Source organism: Rhinolophus sinicus, linkage group LG03 (assembly GCF_036562045.2).
Source record: "Rhinolophus sinicus isolate RSC01 linkage group LG03, ASM3656204v1, whole genome shotgun sequence".
NCBI classification, from domain to species: Eukaryota; Metazoa; Chordata; class Mammalia; order Chiroptera; family Rhinolophidae; genus Rhinolophus; species Rhinolophus sinicus.
The window spans coordinates 1,564,638-1,589,034 of record NC_133753.1 but is presented as its reverse complement, the minus strand read 5'-3'; the positions used below and the strand labels follow the sequence as shown (position 1 = coordinate 1,589,034).

At 62.7% G+C, this 24,397-nt stretch overlaps 1 protein-coding gene across 2 annotated transcripts in view; it reads left to right on the top strand.

The window, feature by feature from the left end:
* Positions 1-3,153: 3,153 nt before the first annotated feature.
* KIF26A (kinesin family member 26A) overlaps positions 3,154-24,397 on the top strand; it is a 41,800-nt gene continuing 20,556 nt past the window's right edge. The window contains exons 1-3 of one of the 2 annotated variants that reach the window (XM_074326809.1): positions 3,154-3,457; positions 6,020-6,265; positions 17,908-18,360. In XM_074326809.1, the coding sequence (XP_074182910.1) occupies positions 3,320-3,457; positions 6,020-6,265; positions 17,908-18,360 (837 nt within the window). In that variant the 5' untranslated portion in view covers positions 3,154-3,319. Of the gene's footprint in view, positions 3,458-5,431; positions 5,681-6,019; positions 6,266-17,907; positions 18,361-24,397 lie in introns of those variants that run through there. The other variant, XM_019747307.2, reaches the window with a different exon arrangement.

The following is a 24,397-nucleotide window of genomic DNA, read 5'->3' as shown; positions in this document are numbered from 1 at the left end:
CTGGTCTCTCACTCTGTCTGCCTGACAAATCCCTATCCCGCTGCAGGGCTGACCATCCTCAGCAGCTGCTTCTGCCCCAGGCCTGGAGCTCCTAGGTCAGGGCCCTGTCTGGCCCCTCCACTCCTGCGGCCAGGCCCTGGGGCTGGAGGGGGCTGGAGGAGACCCTGGGGCAGCAGAACATAGGGGTTACCAGCGCAGACTGAATGCAGGCTACCTGGGTAATTTTTGGCAAGTTACTTCACAACTCTCTGCCTCTGTTTCCTCATCTATAAATGGGATCATGACAATACCCCTCCTGAATGACTGAGGATTAAATGAGTGAATGACGTCGAGTGGGTAAAATGAAGTCTGGTCCATAGCAAACACCAGTGTTTGCTAACCCAACGGATGGAACTCTCCCCAGCTCACAGATGCCCCTGAAGCAGGACTGGGGCAGTGACGGCAGAGCCCTCCCACCTGACGCCTGCCCTTAAACCTGGGAACGGAGGCTTCCCCATCAGGAGGCCCTGCCCTGAACCAGGATGGACTTGGCTGGGCTGTCATCCGGGGTTGCTCTCCTAGGCACCCCCACTCCAGACACAAGCCCAGCCTCCCACGTGCTGTGAGATTGGCATCTGGTGAGCTGACCAGGCCTGGGGAAGTGTGTGAGGGCCCAGAAGCCCCCTTGAGATGATGGGGGAAGGTTCCCCTCACTCTTAGAAGGCATGGAGGGTCTGTTCCATGATGTGTGGTCGTAGTGTGTGGACCTCAGAGCATTTATCTCTGGCAGCTTAGGCATTCCAACCCTTCCCTAGCTCCTTAATAAATATTGAAGTTATTGTTAAAAATCCCGCAAGAGTTAACACCACTGAGGAGGACATAAAATGGAAGTAAAGCATCTCCCTGACCCCACCCTCTCCTCTCCCTAGAGGCAACAACCCACCCATCTCATGTCCCAGGAAAGGTGGAGGCCTTTCTGGGCATAAATGTCCCCCAGACACAAACCTGACCCTGCTGTGCATTGTGTCTGGGGTATCTTTCCAAGAGCTCCAGGTTTTTGACATGTGTCCACTGTCACTGAGGATGCTGTTAGAATTTGTTGTCCACTTCCCTACAGGTCGCTTCCCTAACTGGCAGCGACTGCTGCCAGGCACTCATTTCAGTGGCGTGTACTGTGTGAAGTGCCTGCCCAGCTCTCAAATTGCTGGCTGAAAGGCCTGACCCCTTCTTGTAAAAGCTTGCTGGGATGGGCTGGAGGCCACCCATGGGATTTGGGTCCAGGAGGGACTGGTCTGCATGTGTGTGTATGTGTGTGTGGGGGGGTTCCCAATGTCCCCAGCAGGTGGGGGGAGATGGGGGTATGAACGCTTAGGTCTCCCCCTGCCTGGTGCAGGAATCTGACCACTGCAGCCCAGTGTCCCCCTGCCTTAACTGAAATGTTGCCACGTGGGTCTGATTGGAAGCTGAGTCCAGCAATTAATCCCGTCAGAGCTGTGCTCAATGCAGGGGTTTTTCTGTTGTGCTCCCTTGGCCTAGATTTCCCCGGGGACAGCTCTGACCGCTGCTGTGTGCCTGGTAAATTAAATGTTAAAAAAAATCCCCATGATGACTTTAATCAATCCACTGAGATGGCGGGTGGCCTCCTCCCAGATGAGCCTGGTCCGCTGGAAGGCACCCCCCCACCCCAGGCTCAGGGTCTGGGGGAGAGGAGGACGTCAGGACACTGCTCTATTGGTGTCTGCCTGAGGGGGAGGGAGGAAGGTGGGAGGTCTCCAGCGTGTCCTCCTGGGGCCTAGTTCCTCCCAAATCCAGACCACAGGAGCCCAGGAAGGGGCCGGAAAGGGGTGGGGAGGAGGGAGAGTGGGGGGGATTCTGGCCCCCCACCATGGCTTGCCTTATCTCTGCCCCATGCTAGAGAGCCATGGGGGCAGGGAGGGGGACATCACCTCCCGGGGTCTCTCTCCTGGCCCGAGGCCTGAGTGGGAGCTCTGTGGCCCACAGATAAGTTTATGATGAGCCCCTTGGGTGCAGCTGTGCGGAGGCAATTCCTCCAGTTGCCGCTTGGGGGAGTCAGGGGAGGAACCCGGTGAGCAGCCCGGTCTCCCGGCCCGCGGCGAAGTCGAGGCGATGGAATTCTACGTCCCTGCCCAGCGGGCAGAGAGGCGCCGGGCTGGCCCCGCCAAGCTGTCATGTCCTGCCACCTGCTTACAGCGCCTCTGAAAGGGCCCAGCGCTCTGACCTCCAGGCCTCGCATCTTCAATCTCCTCACCTTGCCGTTTACCTTCCAGGTCCTGTTCAAGGCACATCTCCCCTGCTCCCCTGGGCGGTGTTCCCTGACACCCTCTTCACTCCCAGAGCCTTCCCCGCGGGCCTAGGAGGTTATTTAGGTTATTCTGCCCCACTAGCCCCAGGCAGGAGGCCGGTTTGCTTGTCCTGCACCCACAGGGGCGCCCGCCAGCATGCGAGACTGGGGACAGCGCGTAGTAGGACTGCGGGATCCGGGTCTGGGTTTCCATGAGAGCAGAGCGATCCCTTCCCCAGGTCCCCACCGTCTTGGCTGCGCCGAAAACTAGCCCGAATGCTCCGGCCCGCGGGGAGTTGCTGGAGTGGCCTGAGGGGGTCCGGGTCAGGGGCAGAGAAGGCTGCTGGTGGCGGTGGAATCGGGGTTCTGGAGTGGAGACGCAGAGACCACGGGTTCCGCTGCCGACGCTTAGGGTCCTGGCGGGTCTTGGAGGGGTCCATAGGCCAAGACTGTGGCGTGGGATGGGGACATTCCGAGGAACCGCTGCACACAGGGGCGCCCTGGAGCATGGGCAGAGTGGGGAGCTCAAGGTCATTGTGCTCCGTACACATCTCCAGGGACCGGGACCCCAAGGTGCGGAGTCCCCGGGACGGATTAGAGGGGCTGTGGTATGTCCCCTGTCAGCAGAGGTTTCACGGAGTTCAGCTCAGCGGCGCCGCCCCCTCCCTTTGCTTCTGAGCCAGGGCACCCGGCAGGGGCCCGCGAGGCAGGGGCTGCGGACCCGCAGCAAGAGGGGCCCTCGCCCCCTCCCACCCCTGGCCTCTGGACCGCATGTCGGGGTGTCTGGCTCGGCGCCCAGGCAGAGGGGGCGCTGTCGATGCGGACGGGCGGGGCCAGAGCGCGGGGGCGCGCGGCGCGGAGCGAGCGCAGGGGCCGCGGGCGCGGGCAGCAGAGGCTTGAGGGCCTGGCGGGCGGCACTGCGCCGTGCGGGGCGCGGCGGCGGCGGCGGCGGGCGCGCGGCCAGTGAGCGCGCGGGTGGGGAGGCGCGGCGGCGACGGCGGGAGGAGCTCGGAGCAGCTCCCCGCGCTCCGCTCCTCCATGGCGATGCCTGGGCCGCCCGAGCCGCCCCGCGGCGCGCCCCGCAAGGCGCCCAGCCTGCTGGAGATGGGGGCACTCTGCCTGGACTCCGAGATCATCCTGGGCTTCACCAGCCACCTTCTGCGGCGGCGAGCCAAGGTGAGGATCGGATGGGGGCATAGACGCTGTCCCGCGACTTTGTGGCGTGGCTCCCGCGGCTCAGGGTGCGGCGCTGGGAAGGAGGCAGCACGTCCTGAGCACGTCCCGCAGCCCGTGCCCGAGACTGGCTGACGCACTTTCCCCGTTAGTGCGGTCCCATCTCTCTCCCCTTAAAGGCTGCGTCCTGAGCCGGAGGCAGTCAGCCAGGGCGGAGAGCTTAACACAGGGACTCTGGGTGCCACTGCACGCCTAGCTGGGATGGACGAGGCAGGGGGTCGGGGTCTCGTGGCTAAGCCGGAGTCCCTGAGGTGACTCCAGGAACCGCGTGTACTTCCAGGATCTGCAGAGCTGTGTCTCGGCCCCCTCCGGGAATCTGGTGTAGGGTGTGAGCGTGCGCTTCCTGAGGTGCCGCCGTGGTACGGGCGACCGAAGTTGCGGGTGTGGCCGGCCGCGGGTGTAGGACCGAGGCTCTGCGTCAGTGTTTCTGGGGGGGCGCATGTGGGTAGTGTGTGTGTGTGTGTGTGTGTGTGTGTGTGTGTGTCTGAGCAGTTGAGGGGCGGGGGCGGAGCTGCCTGCAGGCAATGTGGGAGGCGTGGTGGTGGTAGTGTCCCGGGGTACCCACATCCGGATGGAGGCTGATGCCCGTTTTCCTTCGGGAGGCTGCGATGAGACAGGAGATGGGAAGAGCTTCCGGCCCCCGGGTCGGGTGAAAAGGGCCTGGAGGCTGTGGGACCCGAGTGAGAGTGGCGAGCCCCTGTCCACTTTTTCACCCACACCCCCGCCACACTGCATGTCATAAACGGCTCGGCAAGCCAGGAGGGGATGATCCATCCCTATTTTGGGAGGAGTGCGTGGGCGCGGAGGACTTTCCAAGTAAAGGCGTAGTGGGCAAAACGTAATGAAGGTAGTAGCTTCGAGGGGCCCAGGAGAGGCGGGGAGTGGCTCGAATCTGTGTGGCGTTCTCACTGTGTGCGCCGGGAGCCGCAGGCCGGGCTCTTTGCCTGGACCACAGCGCGCCAGCCGGCCCTGCTCTGCTTCGGCTTCTTGTAGTCTGCGGGGCGCACCTCTTCGCCCCGGATTCGTGGCGCGGGTCTCTTTCCAGGCTTGCGGCAGCGGGTCCGCGGTGGCCAGCAGGGGGCGCTCGCATCACGGAAAGCCATGCGGCGGAGCCCGCCGACTGACTCCGTGTTTAGGGCTGACCCGGAGCCGGGACCTGGAGTCGCCTGCCGCCTCGGATAGCGGCGACTCTTAGGGCTGGGCTGGAGCGGGAGCAACTGGTCGCCGGAGAGGGGGGGCGACCTCCCAGCCGGAGACAAACAGGCAATTAATTCCGGAGCTAAGTTCCCATCTGCCAGGCCGGCTGACAACAGGTCCCGCACATACCCCTAGGGCCAGCCGCGCCACCTCCTCCTGCTTCCCCGGCGCACAGCGCGCACACCCACCTTCGTGCACACGCTCGCCTGCAAAGACACGCATGCCTCTCGCAATCACGCCTATACACAGATACGCTGCCACGGGTACTGCACGTTCCGAAGCGGCGTCATGCATCCACGCGCGACAGTTAGAGCCAAAAGGTTGCCAGCGACACGCGGAGTGCACTGGGTTTGCAGGAAAAAGCGATTGGGAGTCGGGGGGCCGGGGTTCAGACTCTTCCTTGTCCCACCTCGTTATGTGATGTCGGACAAGATCTTCCCCTCCGCGGCCTCAGTTTTCTCACCTGTAAAGTGAGGAGTGGGTTGGTGCCTCGCAGAAGACTAGCAGATCTCAGTGTTAGGGCAGACAAGCGGGCAGACGCATGCGCGCGCGCGCGTACACTGCTCTTTCACCGCGGCCCCCAGCGCCTCTTCCTCCTGCTGGGACTTGCCTAACAAGGTGGGGTCCTTGGAATGGGAGGGGCCGCGCAGCGGGACAGGATCCCTTCCCCCACGCACTGCGGAGTAGAGGGCTTGGGCGGGGCGGGACAGTCCTCCCTGCGCCCCGCCCCCACCGGCCCCGCCCCCGCCTTCCGAACGAGCTCGTCGCCGCTACGGCGCGCACTCAACCACTCGCCAGCCCGCGCCGCCAACTTCGGAGCGACCAGCGGCTATGGGGGCACCCCCGGGCCGGATCACATAGTGGCGGCGCCCCCGAACAGCCCGCGCGGCTCCGAAGCTCCCGCCCGGCTTTTCCTGCGTCCCGGCCATGGGCGGCCGCGGCGTCCCCTTGTACGCAGCGCAACCCGCGGTACGCGTGGCCGGGCCACGAGAGGGGAGCGGGTAGCTGGGGGGCGGCGGGCGCCGCCGGACCGAGCCCTAGACGCCGACGATAGTTGCGTGGTGCGCGGCGCCCCCTAGGGGCCGGGCCTGGAGCGGCGCGCCGGGGACGCCGGGCCTCCTGACCCTATCCGAACCTCGCGGAATGGCCGGAGAGGGTGGGCGGCAGGTTCGCGCCCAGCGCTCCTAACTTTGTCGAGTGTGTCACTCTAGGGCCAGGACGCGCTGAGGTCTGGAGTCACCGGTGCTGGATCCGGGGGTGGTGCTGAGTATAGGACTCACTCTCCCCTTCCGTATCTATTCCCCGCAGGTGACCGAGGGCGGCCCGGTGCGCGAGCCTGTGCAGCTGCTGGAGGTGTCCCCCCGCAAGAGGCTGCCCGCCGGGCCCGAACATGACCCATGTGGCAGCCGCCCTGCTCCCGAGGGCGCCGGGGCCGGCGCAGAGCAGGGCCACTCGGCCGGCGGAGGCAGCTGGTGCCGCCACTGCCACACGAAGCTCGCCGAGCTCAAGCGACAGGCGTGGAAGCTGGTCAGCGGGCCCGGGACACCCCTCCGGGTAAATGACCCTTAAGCCTGCGCCTCTGGGCAGGGCCCATGCTGGAACTTGGGAGACCTTGGGGCCGGGAGTGTTTTTGGCCAGCTGTTGCTCCTCTCTGGGTTTCAGTTTCTCTGTAACAGTGTAAGTTGGAGCAGTTCATCCTAAAAGGGTCCTGTGGTAGGATTGGAGGGGGGTGGGCCGGCGTTTCTCCCCAGAGCTGCAGGTGCCCCAAAGTTGGAACCACAGTCTATGTTTGGGGCGGGGAGGGGAGAGAGGGCAATAGGTGGCAAGGACTCCACCCACGATGGGACAGGTCTTGCTCTGCCAGCAGCAAGAGGTTATTTGGTGCCTTGTTGCCCTTGGGACACCTGGGCCACCAGCCAGCTGCCTGGGAATTGCACACCTGGGGCAGGAAGGCTTGAAGGACCAGAGGGGCGTCTGGTGCTGTGAGGTGTGGCTGCCGGCTCCTTCCTAGCATGTGGATAAGAATTGTGTGTGGCACACAGCCTGGGGCTCTGCCACCTTAGGCAGTGGCCATCCTGAGTGGCTGGGCCCCTGGGTTCCTTAGGCTCCAGTCCCAGCTGCCAAGATGTTTGCCTGGGGAGGGGGCTTCCCGAATTCTCCAGCCAATGGGCTTGCCTGGGTCTTGGAAGGAGCTGGGGCCATTGTTCAAGGAACAATGCGCCCTGGAAGTTTGCAAAGCCTGGGGAGGTGGGGGTCTCCAGAGGAAGCCCTTCCCGACTGACCTTCAGTCTTTTTGAAAGCTTTCCTGGGAAGGCCACATAATCCCCATTGAATCTAAATATAGTTCTCCAAGGAGGCCGTGTGGTCTGGGCTGGAGGTGGGGTCCATGAAGGTGGGTTCCAGATGCTGAGCTCCTGGGGTCTCATGTGTTTCCTGTTTAGGGCAGGCAGGGGTGGTTTGAGCCTGGTTTGTCCCGAGCACGCTCTGTGGCAAAGGGAGGGGACTTGTGGCCTGTTCTGGGGTGAGGCTGGACACCCCCATCTGCTGCTCCAAGCAGAGTGCAGCCTTGCTAAGCTGTGCCCCAGATGGCCTGAATCTCATTGAAAAGATATCAGAGAACTTTCAGGGCCTCAGAAGGGTGTGGTTTGGGTCAGACTCCTAAGGGCCTGTCACAGCTACAGGGCCATCTTGCTACCCCATTACAGGAAACTGAGGCCAAAGAAAGGAGGGGCTTTAGTGACCGAGCTGGATTTTGCCTAGTGGCTCTCAGCGGCATGTGGCCAGCTGGTCACAGGTGGGTGGGGGATCCTGGTGGAGAGAGCTTCAGGTCACACCATTCACTGGTGGATTGGGGTCCCTCTGGGGGGGTCTCAGTGGTCTCTTCCTGCAGATGGCTCATTGGGGAAGCTCCCCGCCCCCCACCAGCCAGAGCGCTCACCTCCCACCTCCCCCAGCCTCCCCTTAGTTTGCCATTTGACAGCCGACAATGGGCACTGAAGGCTCACCCCTCCCCTCCTGTCCCTGGCACCCGTGGTTTGGTCACCCAGCAGACCCAGGGTCTCACTTTGTTCCTGCTCTGCGGCCCCCTTCCCGGACCCCTCCCCGCGGTGTTTCCTCCTGTGTCAGATGGGGGTAGGTAGCCTTCAGGGGCTGGTGTGGGAGTGCTGACCAACCTGTACACCACTGTGCACAAGGGAGGGGGCCCATGCTCCACTCTGTCCAGAGAGGATGGAAACAGGGTCCAGGGGGGCTTCAGGCTCTTGGGCTGAGCCACCCTGGCCACAGGACATGGAGGGTTGGGCCTACAACCTCGGGACCTTGGCGGGTGTCCCTGTCCCTTGCGACCCAGGCTCTCCCCAGCCTCCTGGCTGGCTTGCAGTCTGCAGCTTTGCCCAGCCTGCCCAGGAGTTTCTTTCAGGGCAGGCAGGGAGGTGGTGTCCTGGACGTCACACAGCTGCTTCTGCTTTTGGTTTGGGAAAGAGAGCTCTGTGGGGCAGCCGGGGGTGGGGCACTGTGTGGGGCCTCCTCAGAGTCTCTGCTCTGAGGACAAGGCCCTGGAAAACAGAGCCTGGTGTTCAGGGAGTTTTCCCCGGGGGTCCTTTCTTATTTTTCATTGTGAGATGAGTTTCCTGAGGATGGGACTTCACAGTTTACAAAGAATGTTGCCTGCATTTTCTCACTTAGTCTCTTGCTGGCGTCTAGAAAGACCCAGACCTGGGCTTGCTGGGCTCCCATTGCTTGGGGGCGGGGTGGGGGGTGGAGCTGGGCCCCTGCCAGCGGGCCAGGCCAGATGTTAGAGTTCCAGGCTTTGGGGGTCTCTGCCGGGTCTCAGGTATAGAGGGAGCTGGAAAGGAATCGTTGATCCTTCAGCCAACCCCGGGGTCCCTGCCAGGGCTCGACCCCAGCTGTCTCCTTGCCCATCCTCCCACCAGCAGACGGGTCCCCACCTGTGCGACCTCAGGTGGGTCCGTTGAGAGCTTGGGCCTCGGTTTCCTCTTCTGTACCCAGGACCGTTTTTGTACCCGTTTCACAGGTACACTGGACAGTGTCTGTCACAGCATGGCTCATACACCTTAGCCATTGTCGCTTTTGCTGGGATGGGGCTTGAGGGTCACACCGTGCTGGGTCTTTGGTGCCTGGGGCCTCTTTTATCCCTTGCTGCTGTGGGCCCTCTTATCCCGGTGCCTGCCTTGGTTTCCCCATCTGGGCAGTGAGGGTCATGATGGTGCTCACCCAGGGACCCCATCCATGCAGAGTGGCTAGGGCTGTTCCCTGGCCCCTTTCTGAACCCTGAAGCCCCTGGAGGTGTGGGGGAGGGCATGTGCTTTACCCACCCAGGTTGTAACCTGGGGCACTATCCTTCCTGAACCAAGCAGGGCAGTGGGCCTGGGTGTGGAGGGTACCCCCAGGCCAGGGCCTCTGGGCTGAGTGCCCCTTGCTGGGCCCCCACTGTGCCACCCTCTGCTCTCGCCAGGGTCCCCAGGCCTCCTCTGCAGGTGACCCTTTCAGGACCCTGCATGGTCTGGAGTCACGACCTCCACAGGCCCTGCCACAGACGCCTTCCTCCTCCCCAGCCCCCCAGCCTCCCTGGGTGATTCTGCCAGCTCCCTATGCCCTCTCAGGTGCCCTGCTTCTGACACCTCTCTGCTGGGGGCTCTTGGCGACTCCCACAGGGGTGTCAGAGCCAGGCTTTCCTCTTGTGCCATGCCTGAGCACCCCAGCTTAGCACTGGCCACTGTCCTCCTGTCCCCCGGGCCGGAACCTGAGGCCCCTCCAGCCTTCCCTGACCTGTGCCGTCACCCACCATGGTGCACTGGTCACCAGATTCCTGCAGACCCCTTTCATTGTCCCCCTAGCCCAGCGCAGCCCAGCCGCCCAAACTCGCCAAGCCAGAGACCCAGCAAGAGGTGTCTGTGGCTTGTCTCTCGTCCCGCTGTCCTAGCCTGGCTCTGCTGGGCTGAGGCCCCCTGGCAGGTGCAGCCTCTGGGCACAGGGGCCCCTGCTGCCTCTAGGCTCCATTCTCTCACTTGATCCCAAGGTGGTTTGTCACCTTTTTTGCGGATCCCCAGTCCCCTGTCCCTCCCATGCTCATCTGGCAGAACCCTGCCTGGATCATCTGGTGCCCCATGTACTGGCACCTGTGCAGCTGGCCATGGCAGGGCGACTCGGGCCATGCTGACCTACGTCACTCTGAGTTCTCAGCACAGAGCTCTGGCGGCCCCTGCATGTGCACCAGCCTCCCTCCCATCACACCCTGCCAGCCCCTGGCCCTGCCCTTCCTCAGTCCTTACCCCTTGGCCATGGTGGACTCTGTGTCCAGTGTGCCACCCCAGGTCGGGAGCACTGCCAGGGCAGGTGTGGGGATCAGATCACCCAGCAACATTGGTTGAATGACCCAGTGAGCAGGCCTTTCCTCCCACACCACTGTGTTCACTTCAGGACTGCTTGGCTGGCTCCCAGCTCTCCCGGATCCCCACTGAGATGACAGCCCCCACGGCGGGTGGTCCCTGCCTCCAGGTGGCAGTAGGGTGGGATCCTGCTGGGGACGTGGTCCAACTGCCACCCAGATGCATCCTGGCAGAGATGATGGTTGGACAATCATGCCACGCGACATTCGTGGTGTCAGTACCGGTGCTGGATTGATTCGTGCCCCCTGGGGTGGTGATCAGCTCTCATTTAGTTCTTGGAAATCCCTCCCGCGCCCAGGCAGGGGTCTTGTGGTCCCTGCCCCCTGGGAGTCCAGAATCCCTGCTGGTGGCCCTGCCCACCCATGTGGCTCAAACATGCCTTCACATTTTCCACCAAGCTGGACTGCAGGGAGTCGTGGGCTCCTGCCTGGTGCACAGCTCGGGGTGCCACGACCAGGCTGCTAGGACTGGAGGCCTGGAGACCCTCCTGCCTCTCTCTGGTTCCTGGCTTGGGGATGGCGGTCCTGCCAGCTCTCCATCCACCGTCACTTCCTGGTCCCCTGCGTGGTGGGAGCGTGCTGTCTCCACAGCCGCCAGCTCGATTGTGTTGGTGTGTCAGGGTGGGGTCCTGGGGTGGCAGGGGCTGAGCCGGCAGGTGTTGGTTGTTCGCGGCTTGGGGTCGGAGGCCCCAGCCCCCATTCCCCATGCTGTTTGGAGTCTGGCCTGGGCTCCACCTGCTTCTGGGACCACCCCAATGCCAGGGCCATGGTGTCTGCCTTGAGGCTCCACAGGGCTTGGCACCTGGCCGTCAGCTGTGTCTCCCTCTGAGCCGGGTGTTGGTTGGCTCCGAAGGCAGCCAGGGGAGGTGTGAGAGGGGCGGGCGCTCCCTGGGGCTGGCTGCCAGGCAGTCTCCCAGCTGGTAGGGGACCAGGTGACTCAGCTGGGAAGGGATCAGTTAGTTGTGGGCTCCACAGGCCTGAGCTTAGCAAGGGCAGGAGGGGGCCCATCAGGCCTAGCTGGCACCTTCCCACCCTGGGCTGGCTCCCTCCTCTCGGGGTGGCTGGTGGTCTAGTCGGTATCCCCTGCTCTCCCTGGGGACTTCTGTTGGTCCAGTGCTGAAGTGGCAGGAAGTTCCTTGTGCCCACTTACGTCCCTGCTGGCCCGAGGTTTCAGGGAGTGAGGGCCAGCAGGGAGGGGCCGGGGGTGGGGGGGCGGTGCTGCACTGTGGACCTGGTCAGGGAGCTTCGTGTCTGGCCTGAAGAGTCCGGCTGCGATCAGGTGGGGCTCTGACCGGTCTTGCTGCCCCTCTGCTGAGGGAGGGTCAGGGAAAGAGGGAGGCTTCAGCTCACCCCCCACAGCCCCACCTTGGCCTGCTCAGAGCCTCGCTGGGGGCTTGTGACAGTTTGGCGTGGGTTAAGGGAGTGGGCCTGGGGCCTTCTCAAGGCTCCCTCGAGTGTCCTGAAAGGCTCTCATGTTTGAGAACCAGAAGAGCTGGGTCTTTTGTGAAATAGCAGGAAAGTCTAGTTTCCATTTCCCTTTGCCTGCCAGGAAGCTCGTGGCTCTTCACCTCCTACCCACCACATGGGCCCTTTTTGGCCCTTTTTGTTGTGTCTCCTGGGAACTATCACTCCTGTTGGTTCTGACGTGACTATTTCTAGTTGTGTGGCTTGGCCTTTAATTTATGCTGCGTGTTTCTAGAAACCACCACATAGTTTTTGTGCAAGGTGTGGGTACAAGCAAATAAACAGAATGAAAATGGATTCGGTGTCCCCTGGGTGTGTCCGGCCTCCGCTGCTCATGTGCTCTGTGGGAACAGGGAACCTGTGCAGTGGAGGGGAGTGGGGGTTGAGGCCAGCTGTCCCCTGTCCGGTCCCTGGTGGCAGCCAGGTTGGGTGGCTGGGCCTCTGGGAGCCACTCCCTCCTCGTCTGCCCCTGAGCTCTGAGCTCTGGGTTCTCCCTTCCCCTAGGTGACCATAGTGGCCGAGGAGACTCCTGGGAGACGGGAGCCTGGGACATGCACAGCACTGCCTGGGGCAGGACGCTGGCTGCCACCCACTGTGGGACAGTCACTCCTTTGCGGGGCCTCAGCTCCCCATCTGTGAACAGGGTCCTTGGGCTGAGTCATTCTTCCTGCTCCCCCTGGGTTAAGGGCACTTGTACTTCTGGTGTTATGTTTTGTGGCTGGGGGCCCCCCCGGGGCTGGGCTTCCTGCGGGTTGTCTGCAGGGTTCCTGGTGCCCCCTGGCCATCTGGTCTGCTTCCGTCCCCCTGGCAGCATCCCAGGCTTTGGCTGTGGGGCCAGGTGGGTGGGCTCAGCCGGGCGCCCCGGCTTACCTGACGGGTTTATGGTCCTGCACGGCCCAGCACCAGGCTGCTCCACGCTGCCATGTCTGGTCTCCGATGGATGTTATTACTCGGCCGTGTGCGTTCACTTCTGACCCTGTGTGATGGATACTGGCCCACATGGCGGCCTGCGGTGGAGCGTGTGAGGTGCCGGGCCAGCCACAGCCCTGCTCCGGGGCCTGGCTGCAGGGTCGGCCCCTCCCTGAAGGTCCTCCCCCTCACAGCCTAGGTGCACGGCCCAGCTCTGCCTCCTGGATCCCCCACCAGCCCCACAAACTTGGCATGTCCAAACCCTGAGGGACTGTTGCGAAGCCATCTTGGCTTGGCTCGCTCAGCGGCTCAGACACAGACCCTCCTGGTCTTGTCCCTGGGCCCCATCCCTTTCTGTGCACTTTGAGCCCCAGGTCTCCTACCCAAGTCGTGTGGCCTGAGCCAAGTGTCTTAGCCTCTCTGAGCCTCAGCCTGTAAAGGGAGCGTGCTCATAGTAGCCAATAAGGTGGTTCCCAGTGGGGTGGGTGTCGAGGCGGTCACCCTGGCACAGAGGGGACTTATCCAGCCAGCACAGGAGGCGGTGGCAGCCTGGGGGTGCCTGATGGTGGTGTTTCTGGGTGTTGGATCTCAAGATGGTGCCTAGGGCCCATCCTGCCTGGCGTCTCTTCTCTGCTGGGTGACTGGTGAGGATGCCTGCAGGGTACTGTGCCCCCCGTCCCCCCCTTGCTGCAGCCCATGCTCAGGTGAGAAGACTGAGGACCCTGGGTCTGAAGCTCGTACCCACAGAGCTGGATGGAAAGTGTCTGGGTGAGCCCAGGCCCCCAAAGTGTGCTGCGCGCCGCCTCTGAGCAGCGGCTATCCCGAGGAAGCTGGCCTCCCCGCCACCCCCACCAGCTGAGGTGGTCCTGGCAGTCTGGCCTGTACCCCTGGGGCCCATAGCCCTTGGTGGCATCCGGCAGAGGACAGTGGAGGCCATTGAGGGGAGGAGGTCTCAATGAGCTAGTCTGTGCCCTGCTGCCCAGCTGGCTGGCGCCTGGCACAGGGCCTTGGGGATGGGTGTCAGTCAGTGCTGGGGGGGGCCAGGCTGTGTACCCCCACTCCCCCCAGCCCTCCCCCTGGCAGAGGAGGGAGGTCTGGTCAGCTCAGGGGCCTTTGGAACTGCATACTGATGGGGCCGGAACGGTCTCCAGGGTCCTGGCTGGCAGCGAGAGAGGGTCCGGCTCGGGGTCTTCAGGTCTTCCTGTGGACCCAGTGGACGAGGGTGGTCAGGGCCTCGGGCTGGGATTGAGGCCCTTGGTGAATCTCCCGGTGGGTGGGAGGGGCCCCAGGCTACCAAGGGGAGGGAGAGGAGGCCTGCCACAGCCCAGCAGTTTCCAGGCTGGAAATCTGAGCCCCCAGCCCCTGCCCCCCTGCAGTCCCACCAGGCTGCACACGACATCGGAATGTCCTCGACAGCAGAGCTCCAGAGGCCTCTCCTGGCTCAGCAGCCAGGGGTCCCTTCCTGGACCTGTTGTCAACTCCGGAAATGGTGGCTGCCTGGGGTCACTGCCTGCATGCTTTGTTTGTGGAGGGAAGAGGGACGAGGCAGATGTGGTCTGTGGCCCGTGAGGACCCCACGCTAGGCTCCCCGCTCGTTCATGCCGACAGTGGCGGCCAGGGAGAACCCCTGGGGTTTGGGCACTCCCCAGGCTGGGCCTCTGGTCCAGCAACCCTGCCAGGGGGTGCTGGGGCCCCATTGTTAAAGATGGGGTGATGGGCTTGGAGAAGGTCGTCTCACAGCCCTGAGGTCTGGAGCTTCTCTGAACTGGGAGCAGACCTCTCCCATCCCCCTTCCATGGCGGCTTCAGCTGGGACATCTGGTCAGCTCCTGTCGGTGCCCAGTGCCCAGGTGGGCCTGGCTGGGCCTGGGCTGGGAGGAGCCACTGTGGCAGAGCTGACGGGGCAGCTCATCCCTGGTAAAGTCCCTCAGGGTCCCCGTGCAGGAGAAAATGGAAGGATTACTAAAGCCACATGGAGACCCCAGAAACAAGATGAAGCTGGAAAGTCGTCGTTTTCGGGGGGAGGCTCCCTAAAACTCATGCGGCGTGCTGGGTTGGTGGTGTGCAATGCTAAATTGAATCAGATTAAGAAAAATATTGTCCAAATGTAAGTATGATGGCTGTTTAATTAGACCATAAAGAGAGAATGGAAAGTCATGTTTTGCAGCGAGGTAATTACTGTCTTTCAAGGTGCTGGGCCCCAGAGTGGAGGGGTGGGTGGTGGGCGTCATGCGGGCCGGGCTTTCAGGGCCTGACGCTCCTGAAATAGGACTGTGACCCCTTGGGGGCTGGGGCCTGTGGACCCCCAGAGCTGCCAGGAGCAGCCCCATGGCTAGGAGAGGGGACCCCGCTCAGGGAAGGGTGGGCATCCCGGCCTCCGAGGTGCTGAGGTCTGACATTGTTGGTCTATATACAGTGGAGGCCCAGAGAGGGCCACCCCGGGTTCCGGTGGTGTCATCCTGGGAGGGGCCAGTGCCAGCCCCCCAAGGAGCATCCCCTTCCCAGAGCCTGAACACTGGGCCAGGGTGCTGCGGGCACTGGGCCTACCCTGCCTAAAGCCCGCAGACTGAGAGGTCCCGGGTCCCCCGGCGTGGGGTGTGTGGTTTGAGGGCCCCACACTGCTCAGCAGTCCCTGCACTGGCAGGCCCAGTGCTGCCCGGCCCGTCTGGGAGGCTCAGGGCCAGGTGGGCTCCCAGCCCCAGGCAGCTCTGGCCTCCGCCCTGCGGCCTGTGGTACCTCTGCAGCCATGGTTGTGACGGTCCCCCAGTGCTGGGTGGGCTTTTTTCGTGGGGCGGCACCCCAATGTGGCTGGGCCAGACCTATTGGGGGCTTGTGAAGCAGGACCAGCACCCAGGTGCAGGCTGTTAGGGAGCAGGGCTGGGCTGGAATAGGGCTGGGGGGCTGTGAGCACATAGCCGCTGCTGTGGGCTTGCTGAGCAGGGGACCAGGCAGCCCTCTTTGTCTCTGTCACAGGGTGCTTGAGCTGGTGCCCCCCACCCCAGAGCAGACCCGTGTTCCCACCTGGGGCTTTGATGCTTAGTGCCCCAGGCCTGGGCAGCTGGGGCCGCCCTGACAGCTGCTGTCTGAATTCCTGATGACACAGCTGTGGGGAGGGGGCTTGGTGTGAGCTGCCTGGCTTCCTGTTGCCTTTCACCCCCAGCCTCTGCCTGCCTGGCTGTGGTGGGGTGTTCGGGGTCTGGTGCCCCCCTCCTGCTTCCAGCTTTCCTTCCTGCCTCCTGTGTACGGTGTGGAGGGGGCTCCAGGGGAGTCCCCCAGAGGCCTGAGGTCCCTAAGACAGGCAGAGGCCCTGGAACAATGGGCTGCTGGAGCCTGGGGGTGGGGCGGGGGCCGGGCTGGGTCTGGGCCACCTTTCAAGTCGGGTTAATGGCTCCAGCAGCCAGCACTTCCTTCCCCTCACCCCAGGCCACCATTAGGGCCTCCTGCTGAGTGGAAAAACCAGAGTCATCAGAGCTGGGACCTGGAAAGCAGGCGGGAGTGACAAGCCTGTGGGGGACAGGGCATCTGGACTCCATCTGTGGTCTGTGTGCCACCCCACGTGGGGCTTCCCACAGCTTTTGCGTGGGTCTCCCCCCCCCTCTGCAGGACTCCCATGTCCACCTCAGTGGGGTGCAGGAGGGAGAGGGGAGCCGGCTAATCGGGCCAGGCATGCCGGCCACTTCAGAGGCTCTGGGGCCCTCCAGCCCCGGCAGCTAGGGACCTGGCCCATCCGTCCTGGTCTCCTGGGGGTGTGTGTGAGGGAAACCACTGTGTGGTCACACTCGGGGAGCACAGGGTGGCACTGGGGACCTAGGAGCAGAGTGATTGCCTGCTTATCTGGACTGGCATTGTGTCCCCTCATAGCAAGGCCATCCTGCTACCACCGTCACCCACTTGAGCCCTCCCAGGCTTCTGGGGACACAGGTTGGGCTGGCCACAGATCAGGCTCAGGTGAGGTGAATGAGATACCCTGTTGCGTGGTGGCCTCAGCCTCCTGATTTGAAAAACGAGTGTGTTCGGGGAGGCCGTAGTCCCTTTTGTGGTCAACAGGGCAGCTGGACCAGAGCCAGGTCATCTGGGGGTGTGTGGCCGGCCAGCCAGTGAGCACATGTCTGTGGCTGAGGTCAGGGGAGGAGGCCCCGGCTCCTCAGAGCTGCAGCAGGTCCAGGCTGGGGGAGAGTGGAGGGAGGAGGGCTGGCAAGTCGACCAGCTGGTTGGAGTGGACACACAGGCCGCATTTGGGGTTTTCTGTGTCGGGGGCACTGGGAGAGTCCTGGGTGGTCACGGCTGTAACTGGGCTGAAGCTCCATCAAAGGGCTGCCCTGGCCCGGCTCCATGGTTGGAGCTCACCCTCAAGGGAGGGGCAAGGATACTGAGGGGCTGGCCCTGGCTCAGACCTTGACCCCTATGGGGCTGCCCGGGGAGGTGCCACGGCAGAACCTGGTGTGCTGATAGAAGAACGGATGGGCCCTCCAGGGAGGTTCCTTCTGAGAATCGGCACCCCTCCTCCTCCTTCCAGAGGTGTCACCTCCTCCAGGAAGCCCTCCCTGACCTCCAGGCTAGGCGAGGGCCTCCTATGGGTTTCCATGACTCCTGTTCTTAGCCCTCTCTGAACACCAGGCTCACGGGTAGGGAGACCCATGTGTCCCCACAGTGTGGGGCAGGGAGCACTGGTCTGCAGGGGCAGCCACCAAACAGCATAGACTCTGGGGGCCGAGTCCAGGCCATTGATCCAGGGAGGCGGGCATTGAGCCTTGCCTCCTGCCTCCTTGCTGGCTGATGCTAGCAGGACATGGGATTGCTGGGCTCACCCATGTAGAGCGTTCCTTGCAGGGCCTGACTCCTGTTGGCACGTTGGCAGCAGGACCACATTTCGTTTTCCGATCCCGACAAGAGCTGGAGACTTCACAAAGGCAGTGATAGGGTCTCCAGCTCCCAGCCCCGCCTCGACCAGGGTTGAGCCTGGAAGGCCCTTGTGTCTCTAGAATAGATGTTTTCCACTCACGCCCTGGGTGCTAAGTGCACCCAGCTGAGCGCACCCAGCTGAGCCATGGAAGGACCTGGGCGGGGTAGGGGTTCTGGCCCTGCTTCTGCGGCCTCCTGGAGGCTCCTCAAGCCCGTGGCCTTGGCTGCTGTGGCCTGGTTCTCGGGGAGCATGCAGATGCCTTGTTGGCTGTGAGCAAGCCGGTCATGATGGCTGGAGGAGGTGGGCAATGTCAAGAGCACCTTGGACCTCAGTATTCAGCTCTGATAATTATTTTTCTGCTGGGTACGTGCCGATGAAACCGTTTGGGGTTTATTAATCAGTTACGGCTCATGCAGTGGCCGCAGCAGGAGCTGGCCTGGTGCCGTGGAGGGGGAGGAACACGTGGCAGGTTCTGGTCCTGTGCTCTGACCACCTCTGTCCCTTGTTCCCTCAGGACCCTTGCCTCTCGGCTCTGCTTCTCGACAAGCTCCCAGTGCCTGGGGCCCTGCCAGCATGCCATCCGGAGCCCGAGCGCCGCTGTGACGTCTGTGCCACCCACCTGAACCAGCTCACGCTGGAGGCCCTGCGGCTGCTACAGGCACCTGCCAGCTGCGAGGACCTTGACAACCCTCATGGAGGCCCTGGCGTTGCACCTCCCAGCCCCGGTGCCATGACCAGCTCAAGGGCTGTACCAGTGCCAGTGGGCCTGGCAGGGAGGCAGCCGGGCCGAGCAGGGCCAGACAGGAGGAAGGGACTGGCCTGGCCATCGGGGCCCAGTGTCCAGGTGTCGGTGGCACCTGCTGGCCTGGGCGGGGCACTGAGCACTGTCACTATCCAGGCCCAGCAGTGCCTAGAGGGCATGTGGAGTGTCTCGAGAGTCAACAGTTTCCTGCCACCATCGTGCCTGGTGAGTGCGCTGGGCGGGGTAGGCTGCTGGCCTCCTGGAACCTCTGGGAAGGGCTGTTGGTAGCTGTGTCACAGCTGCGTTCCCTCCTGGGGGTCCTTCCACACCTCACCTGCAGCGCAGCTCCCCCTAAAGCCAGGGGCTGTGGATGTTGGGGAAAGCCAAGGCCCACACATAGTCTTAAGGCCCACGTCAAAACTGCCCACAGGTCACTGATGGGCAGCGTCCTCCCATGTCCCCTGGAGCACTGCTTCCACAGCACCAGCCCGCGTGCTCGGCGAGGGCTTGCCGTCGTGCTTCCTAGACCACACACGATGCTGTGGGCTGATGGAAGCGCCCCGTGGCTCCTGGGATGAGATCAGACCTTCATCCTCGGGCAGTGGGGGCAGGCGGAGCATCTCGTGAGGACGGGTCCCCAGTGGTCCCTCCCTCTCCGGTTCTCCTGCCATGCCAGGCCGCCCCAGGGTGTGGCCAGCTGACACAGACTTGCCCATGGAGTGTAGGGGGAGGCCTTCAGGAGCGGGCGGTCTGTGCCCACTTCCTCACGGGCCTGTTCTCAGGAGCCACCTCTTTTCACTTGACTGCAGAGTGCCTCCCGCCAAGGCTCCCCCTCCTCTGGCCCACCAGGTTGTCACCACAGCAGTGGGCATGGCCTCCGTGGAACCAGCCCTGGACACCAGTGGGTGCTGTGGGTGCCGGGGACCTGGCCGGGTGTCCTCCTGGAGGGCTCTGGGCAGGTGTCACCCCCATAGTCCAAGATGAAGCCGTCTCTGGAGGGTGGAGCTGGGGGCCCGGTCACTTTCCCATCTGCCACAGAACTTAGCTGGTGGGGGTCTCTCCAGCTCTCTTCTGTGTCTTCCAGTTTTCCATCTAGAAGAAGGGGTACCAGCATGGAGGGTCAGGAGAGGGTGGGTTGTTGGATCAGGGGTTTTCTGGGACACTGGAGATAGTTGGTTTGAGTTTGGGGCTGGGGGCTGTCTTGGGAGGGCCTTTCCCCAGAAGGCATCTGGCTGCTCTGCCCAAGCCCTGCACAACTCAGGGACTTTCTCCCGGGGTAGCATACCTTCAGCTGTACCCATCTGCTTGAGGACTGAGGGTTAGGGCCCAGCAGTGCAGAGGTTCACCAGAAACAAAGTAGGAAGGACACTCGAGCAGAGGAAATGGTCTCTGTGGAGGCCTGGAGGTGTGAAGCATGAGGCCTCCCTGGAGGTGTGAAGCATGGAGACCTCCCTGGAGGTGTGAAGCATGATGCCTCCCTGGGGGTATGAAGCTTGGAGGCCTCCTTGGAGGTGTGAAGTATGGGGCCTCCCTGAGGGTGTGAAGCATGGAGGCTTCCCTGGGGGTGTGTAGAATGGAGGCCTCCCTGAGGGTGTGAAGCATGGAGGCCTTCCTGGGGGTATGTAGAATGGAGGCCTCCCTGAGGGTGTGAAGCTTGGAGGCCTCCCTGAAGGTGTGAGGCATGGGGCCTCCCTGAGGGTGTGAAGCATGGAGGCTTCCCTGAGGGTGTGAAGCATGGAGGCTTCCCTGGAGGTGTGTAGAATGGAGGCCTCCCTGGGGGTGTGAAGCTTGGAGGCTTCCCTGGGGGTGTGAAGCATGAGGCCTCCCTGAGGGTGTGAAGCTTGGAGGTTTCCCTGGGGGTGTGAAGCATGAGGCCTCCCTGAGGGTGTGAAGCTTGGAGGCTTCCCTGGGGGTGTGAAGCATGAGGCCTCCCTGAGGGTGTGAAGCTTGGAGGCTTCCCTGGGGGTGTGAAGCATGATGCCTCCCTGGGGGTATGAAGCTTGGAGGCCTCCTTGGAGGTGTGAAGCATGGGGCCTCCCTGAGGGTGTGAAGCATGGAGGCTTCCCTGGGGGTGTGTAGAATGGAGGCCTCCCTGAGGGTGTGAAGCTTGGAGGCCTCCCTGAAGGTATGAAGCTTGGAGGCCTCCCTGGGGGTGTGAAGAATGGAGGCCTCCCTGAGGGTGTGAAGCTTGGAGGCCTCCCTGAAGGTGTGAAGCATGGGGCCTCCCTGAGGGTGTGAAGCAGGGAGGCTTCCCTGGGGGTGTGAAGCATGGGGCTTCCCTGGGGGTGTGAAGCATGGGGCCTCCCTGAGGGTGTGAAGCAGAGAGGCTTCCCTGGGGGGGTGTAGAATGGAGGCCTCCCTGAGGGTGTGAAGCATGAGGCCTCCCTGAGGGTGTGAAGCTTGGAGGCTTCCCTGGGGGTGTGAAGCATGAGACCTTATCAGGAGATGGGGCAGGGCGGTGGATGAAGGGTTGTGGACCGGTCCAAGTAGGACAGAGGTGATGGTGCTGCACAGGTGTGTGGGTACATGGAAAAACTCCCCCTGGCACGTGTCACCCACCCACACAGAGCCCCAGGACAGAGAGATCAGTGAGTGGCTGTGAAAACTATTTTGCTTAGTATGTTTTTCAGTTACTACTGAGGCAGCTGCACAGGCTTGCCCAGTGAGTGTCTCTGAACTAGAGCAGCAGGCAGGCGTCTCTTGCAGCCTCTGTGCCCAGTGGGCCTCTCTGTGCCTGGACGGAGTCCCACACAACCTCAATGCGGGACAGACTTCTGCCCCACCCCCATCTCTGGGCTGGCTGTATCCTCTGGGGTCAGTGAGATGGGGCTGTACGTTGTCACTTCCAGTGTGGCCTTTGATGAGATCCTACCCTTGCTAGGTGCTGACCCCGTGAACCGTTGCTGGGCTGGGCCTTGTGAGGCCATCCTGGCCCTGGGGCCTCCCTGGCCCTTGGTGGCTTGGAGATGGGGTGCACAGAGGGCTCTCGGGAGGAACTTCTGGACCTGCACTTGGTGTGACGATGCACCCTGGCCAGGGCCTCGCTGCTTCCGACTCCTCCATTTATTATTCCTGGGGTGAGGCCAAGAAGAGGGAGGCCAGTCCCCGCCATGCATCCCCTGGTGCTTCCCAGCCTGAGCGCTGGGCTGTCTGGGAGGAATGTGCCAGGGGGCAGCACTGAGATGGGGAGCCTGGCAGCTTCCTGGAGGAGGTGGCATTGAGCTGGGCCTGGAAGGAATCGTCAGAGATGGTGGACCCAGTGTGAGGTGTGGAGATGGTGGAGGCCCCTGGGAATAGGCAGAGGTCTCCTAACCTGGGGAGATCTGTGTTGCAGGGGCCTCGAATGTCGGGCCGAAAGAGGGGTTGGCCTTCGCTCTGTAGGTACCCGGAGGCAGAGGCAGAGGAAGGGCGTGAGCTGGCAGTGGGAGCGACAGGGTTGGTATAGCCAGATGCCCGGGTGGGGTCACTGATCTCTGGCCAGGTGGCCCTGAGCACCCCATTAAACGTGGGCCTTTAAGGCTTCCTCTCTCTTTTATGGGCTCATTGATTGCATTCCAGTGGGCAGGAATGGATTTATAATGAGACAACAGTCCTGACGGTCGATAGGGAGACTATTAGAACCTTAAATAGAACTTTAGGACTCAGATGAGGTAATTTCCCCTGAACTAGGGCGTCGATCATTGGTGGTGGCCCTAGAATGTTGAAATACTGTGTGCTAGGCTCGACAATTAAACACTTTGGAGGGACGCGCTGTGACTCTCCCACAGGCCATCAGTGGCCCTTGGGTGCCTTGTTTCCAGGCAAACGTGGACCTGGGCTGGTGAGATGGCGGGGACTGCAGCCCACCTGTTCTAGGGCACGGAGAGGAGTGTGCAGGACGAGGCAGGGGCTGCTGTAGGAGGATGCTGGCCTTGGCCACAGGGCTGGCCTGTGGGGGTGGATGCAGGCGGCCCGAGGCTCTGAGGGCCTGGAACATTCTGGATGCTGTGGCTGAGAGACTGCCCTGGGGCTGGCTGGGGGGTCATGCTGTAGGCGTGGCCATCTGGAGAACTCTGTCTGGAAGCAGCTGCCCTCAGCCGGCCACAGCCGTAATCAAAACGGCAGCCCACTTCCTGTGCCCGGGAGCACAGAGCTCTGCCCTTTCCGGGTTATTCCACCTCCTGAGTGTTTGGTGGGGCTTCCTGGCTGTGGGGCCACCCAGCGGGACAGTCTGGCAGTTGCTTTCCCGTGTCAGGTGCCCATAGGAGCTGGCCTCTGGCCTGTTGCCCACCCCGGCAGCCCTGAGAATGCTGGGCAACAGCCGTGGGGCCACCCCAGACCCTCTGCCCCCGCCTGCTCCCCTGGGACATGGCTGTGAACCACCACGTGTCTTCCCCATGCTAACAGAGTGCCAGTTCAGATGCCCAAAACACAATCATTTGACAGCCAGATGCCAGGAGACCAGTGCTTTGGCCTCCTGACTGCACAGCAGGCTAGAAGAAGCCCAGACAGGGGCAGTCAGGGATGAGGCTGAGCGACACGGTGAAGGGTGCTGCCGCCTCAGGTTTAGGCCAGTAGGGCCTGTGCAGACCTTCCCGAGTCCTATGGACACAGGCCAGGCCCTACCCAGAGTCTCAGAGCTCACAGTCCAGGGAGGACCTGGAGCAGAGGGTCTCCAGCCAGCCTGGGACGGTGGAGCCCTGGCCTGGGTGGGGAGGGTGGAGGGCTTCCTGGAGGCGGTGTGGCATGCCAGTGGGATGTGCAGAGTGGGAGGTGAGGTCATTTCGGTGGAGGCTTGGAAGGAGCCAGGGTTTCCCTCTGTTCACAGAGGTTGGGTGGCACAGGCTTTGGCGTTGTTCCTGCTGTCCGCCATGCCAACCTGCTTGCCTCCCTACCTCCTTGTGAGCCCTGGTGGGGTCCCTGGAGGGTGCCCACCCGTCCTCAGGGACATGGCTGGGATGGTGGGGTATGGATGGAGCTTTGTTTGGGTTCTGGCCTCTCTCTCTAACCTGACCCATTGTTGGTGCCCCCCTCTGGGCCTGTTTACCCACCGTGGGGTGGAGGTTGGACAAGATGACGCTCCCATGTGAGGCTGCGGCAAAGCTAGTTCTGTGACATGGAGGTGGGACATTCCCAGCCTGGGGCCCCCAGGGTGACCCTGCAGAGCTTCAACGGGCAGCTGGGTCTGCCCCACTTGGGTGCTGGTGTGTGGCACATGCCCACTGAGCGATGGCAGCCGTGCCCCTTGCAGATGGACACTTTGTTTTCCAGACAGCCTGGCCATCCCTTCGCCCCCTGCCCCCATACTCTCCCCACCTCTTGGCACAAAATAGCCCCCCAGGGAGGTTATTTATCCTGTGGTGCTGGTGCATGCTGTCCTTCCGAAGCCAGACTCTGACCGAGGTAGAGCTCAGGCCTGAAGGGTCCCTAGGAAAATGGGATAGTTTGGTGTTTCCCGAACAGTGCTTCGTGGAACCCCAGTGCCCTGCTGTGGGCACCATCTGGAGCCCAGCCCAGTGGGGCTGCGGGCAAGAGCCCTCTGCTAGGCAGGCTCCTCTGGGACGGTGGGCTCACGCTGTCCTCTCCTCATGCTTTTCTTTCGTTGCTGCCCTGGCGCCTCCATCACATTTTCTGTTTGGCCGCCTGCCCGCCGCTCGCCCCATGTCCTCTGTCCCTGTGTTGTGCTCTTCCCGCCTGCTGCCCCCTCCCGCCCCCCTGGCTTCTTTTGGCATGCCCGGGTTCTGCTTCTGGCAGGAGTCGGCAGTGGCCGTCCCGGTGGTCGGAGCCGTGTCTCGGCAGCTCGTGGGACGGTGGAGCCGAGGCCTGTGCGGGACTCCCGAGACAGGTCAGTGTGGGGGCTCGGCCGCCGCAGGCACACGGGGCGGCCTGCACTGTCGCCGGCTGGAGGCTGGAGGCGAGGTGTGGGCATGAGCTGGTGGGGCGGCTGGGTCTGGGGCGGGGTGGAGGGCGGGTGCAGCCCTCTGCCCGCTGTCAGGATGTCTCATTGTACAGTGTGAGCTGGCCGACCTGGGGGCTGGTTGGAGCCAGTGTGGGGACCACAGCCCCAGGCTGCTCGCTGAGCGCACGGTGGGTCTCAGCAAGCCCTGGTGGTGACATCAATGTGACGTGACTTTAAAGTGAATTCTTTGCATCATTTTACTCAACAAAGGAGTTGAGAGCTTTCGTAGGGAGCACGTGTGTTAAGTGATAAAAATCGATTTCTTGTTCGAGGCGAGGGAAGTGAGATATCATGCACGTTTAAGACTGCGGCGGAACGGCAGAC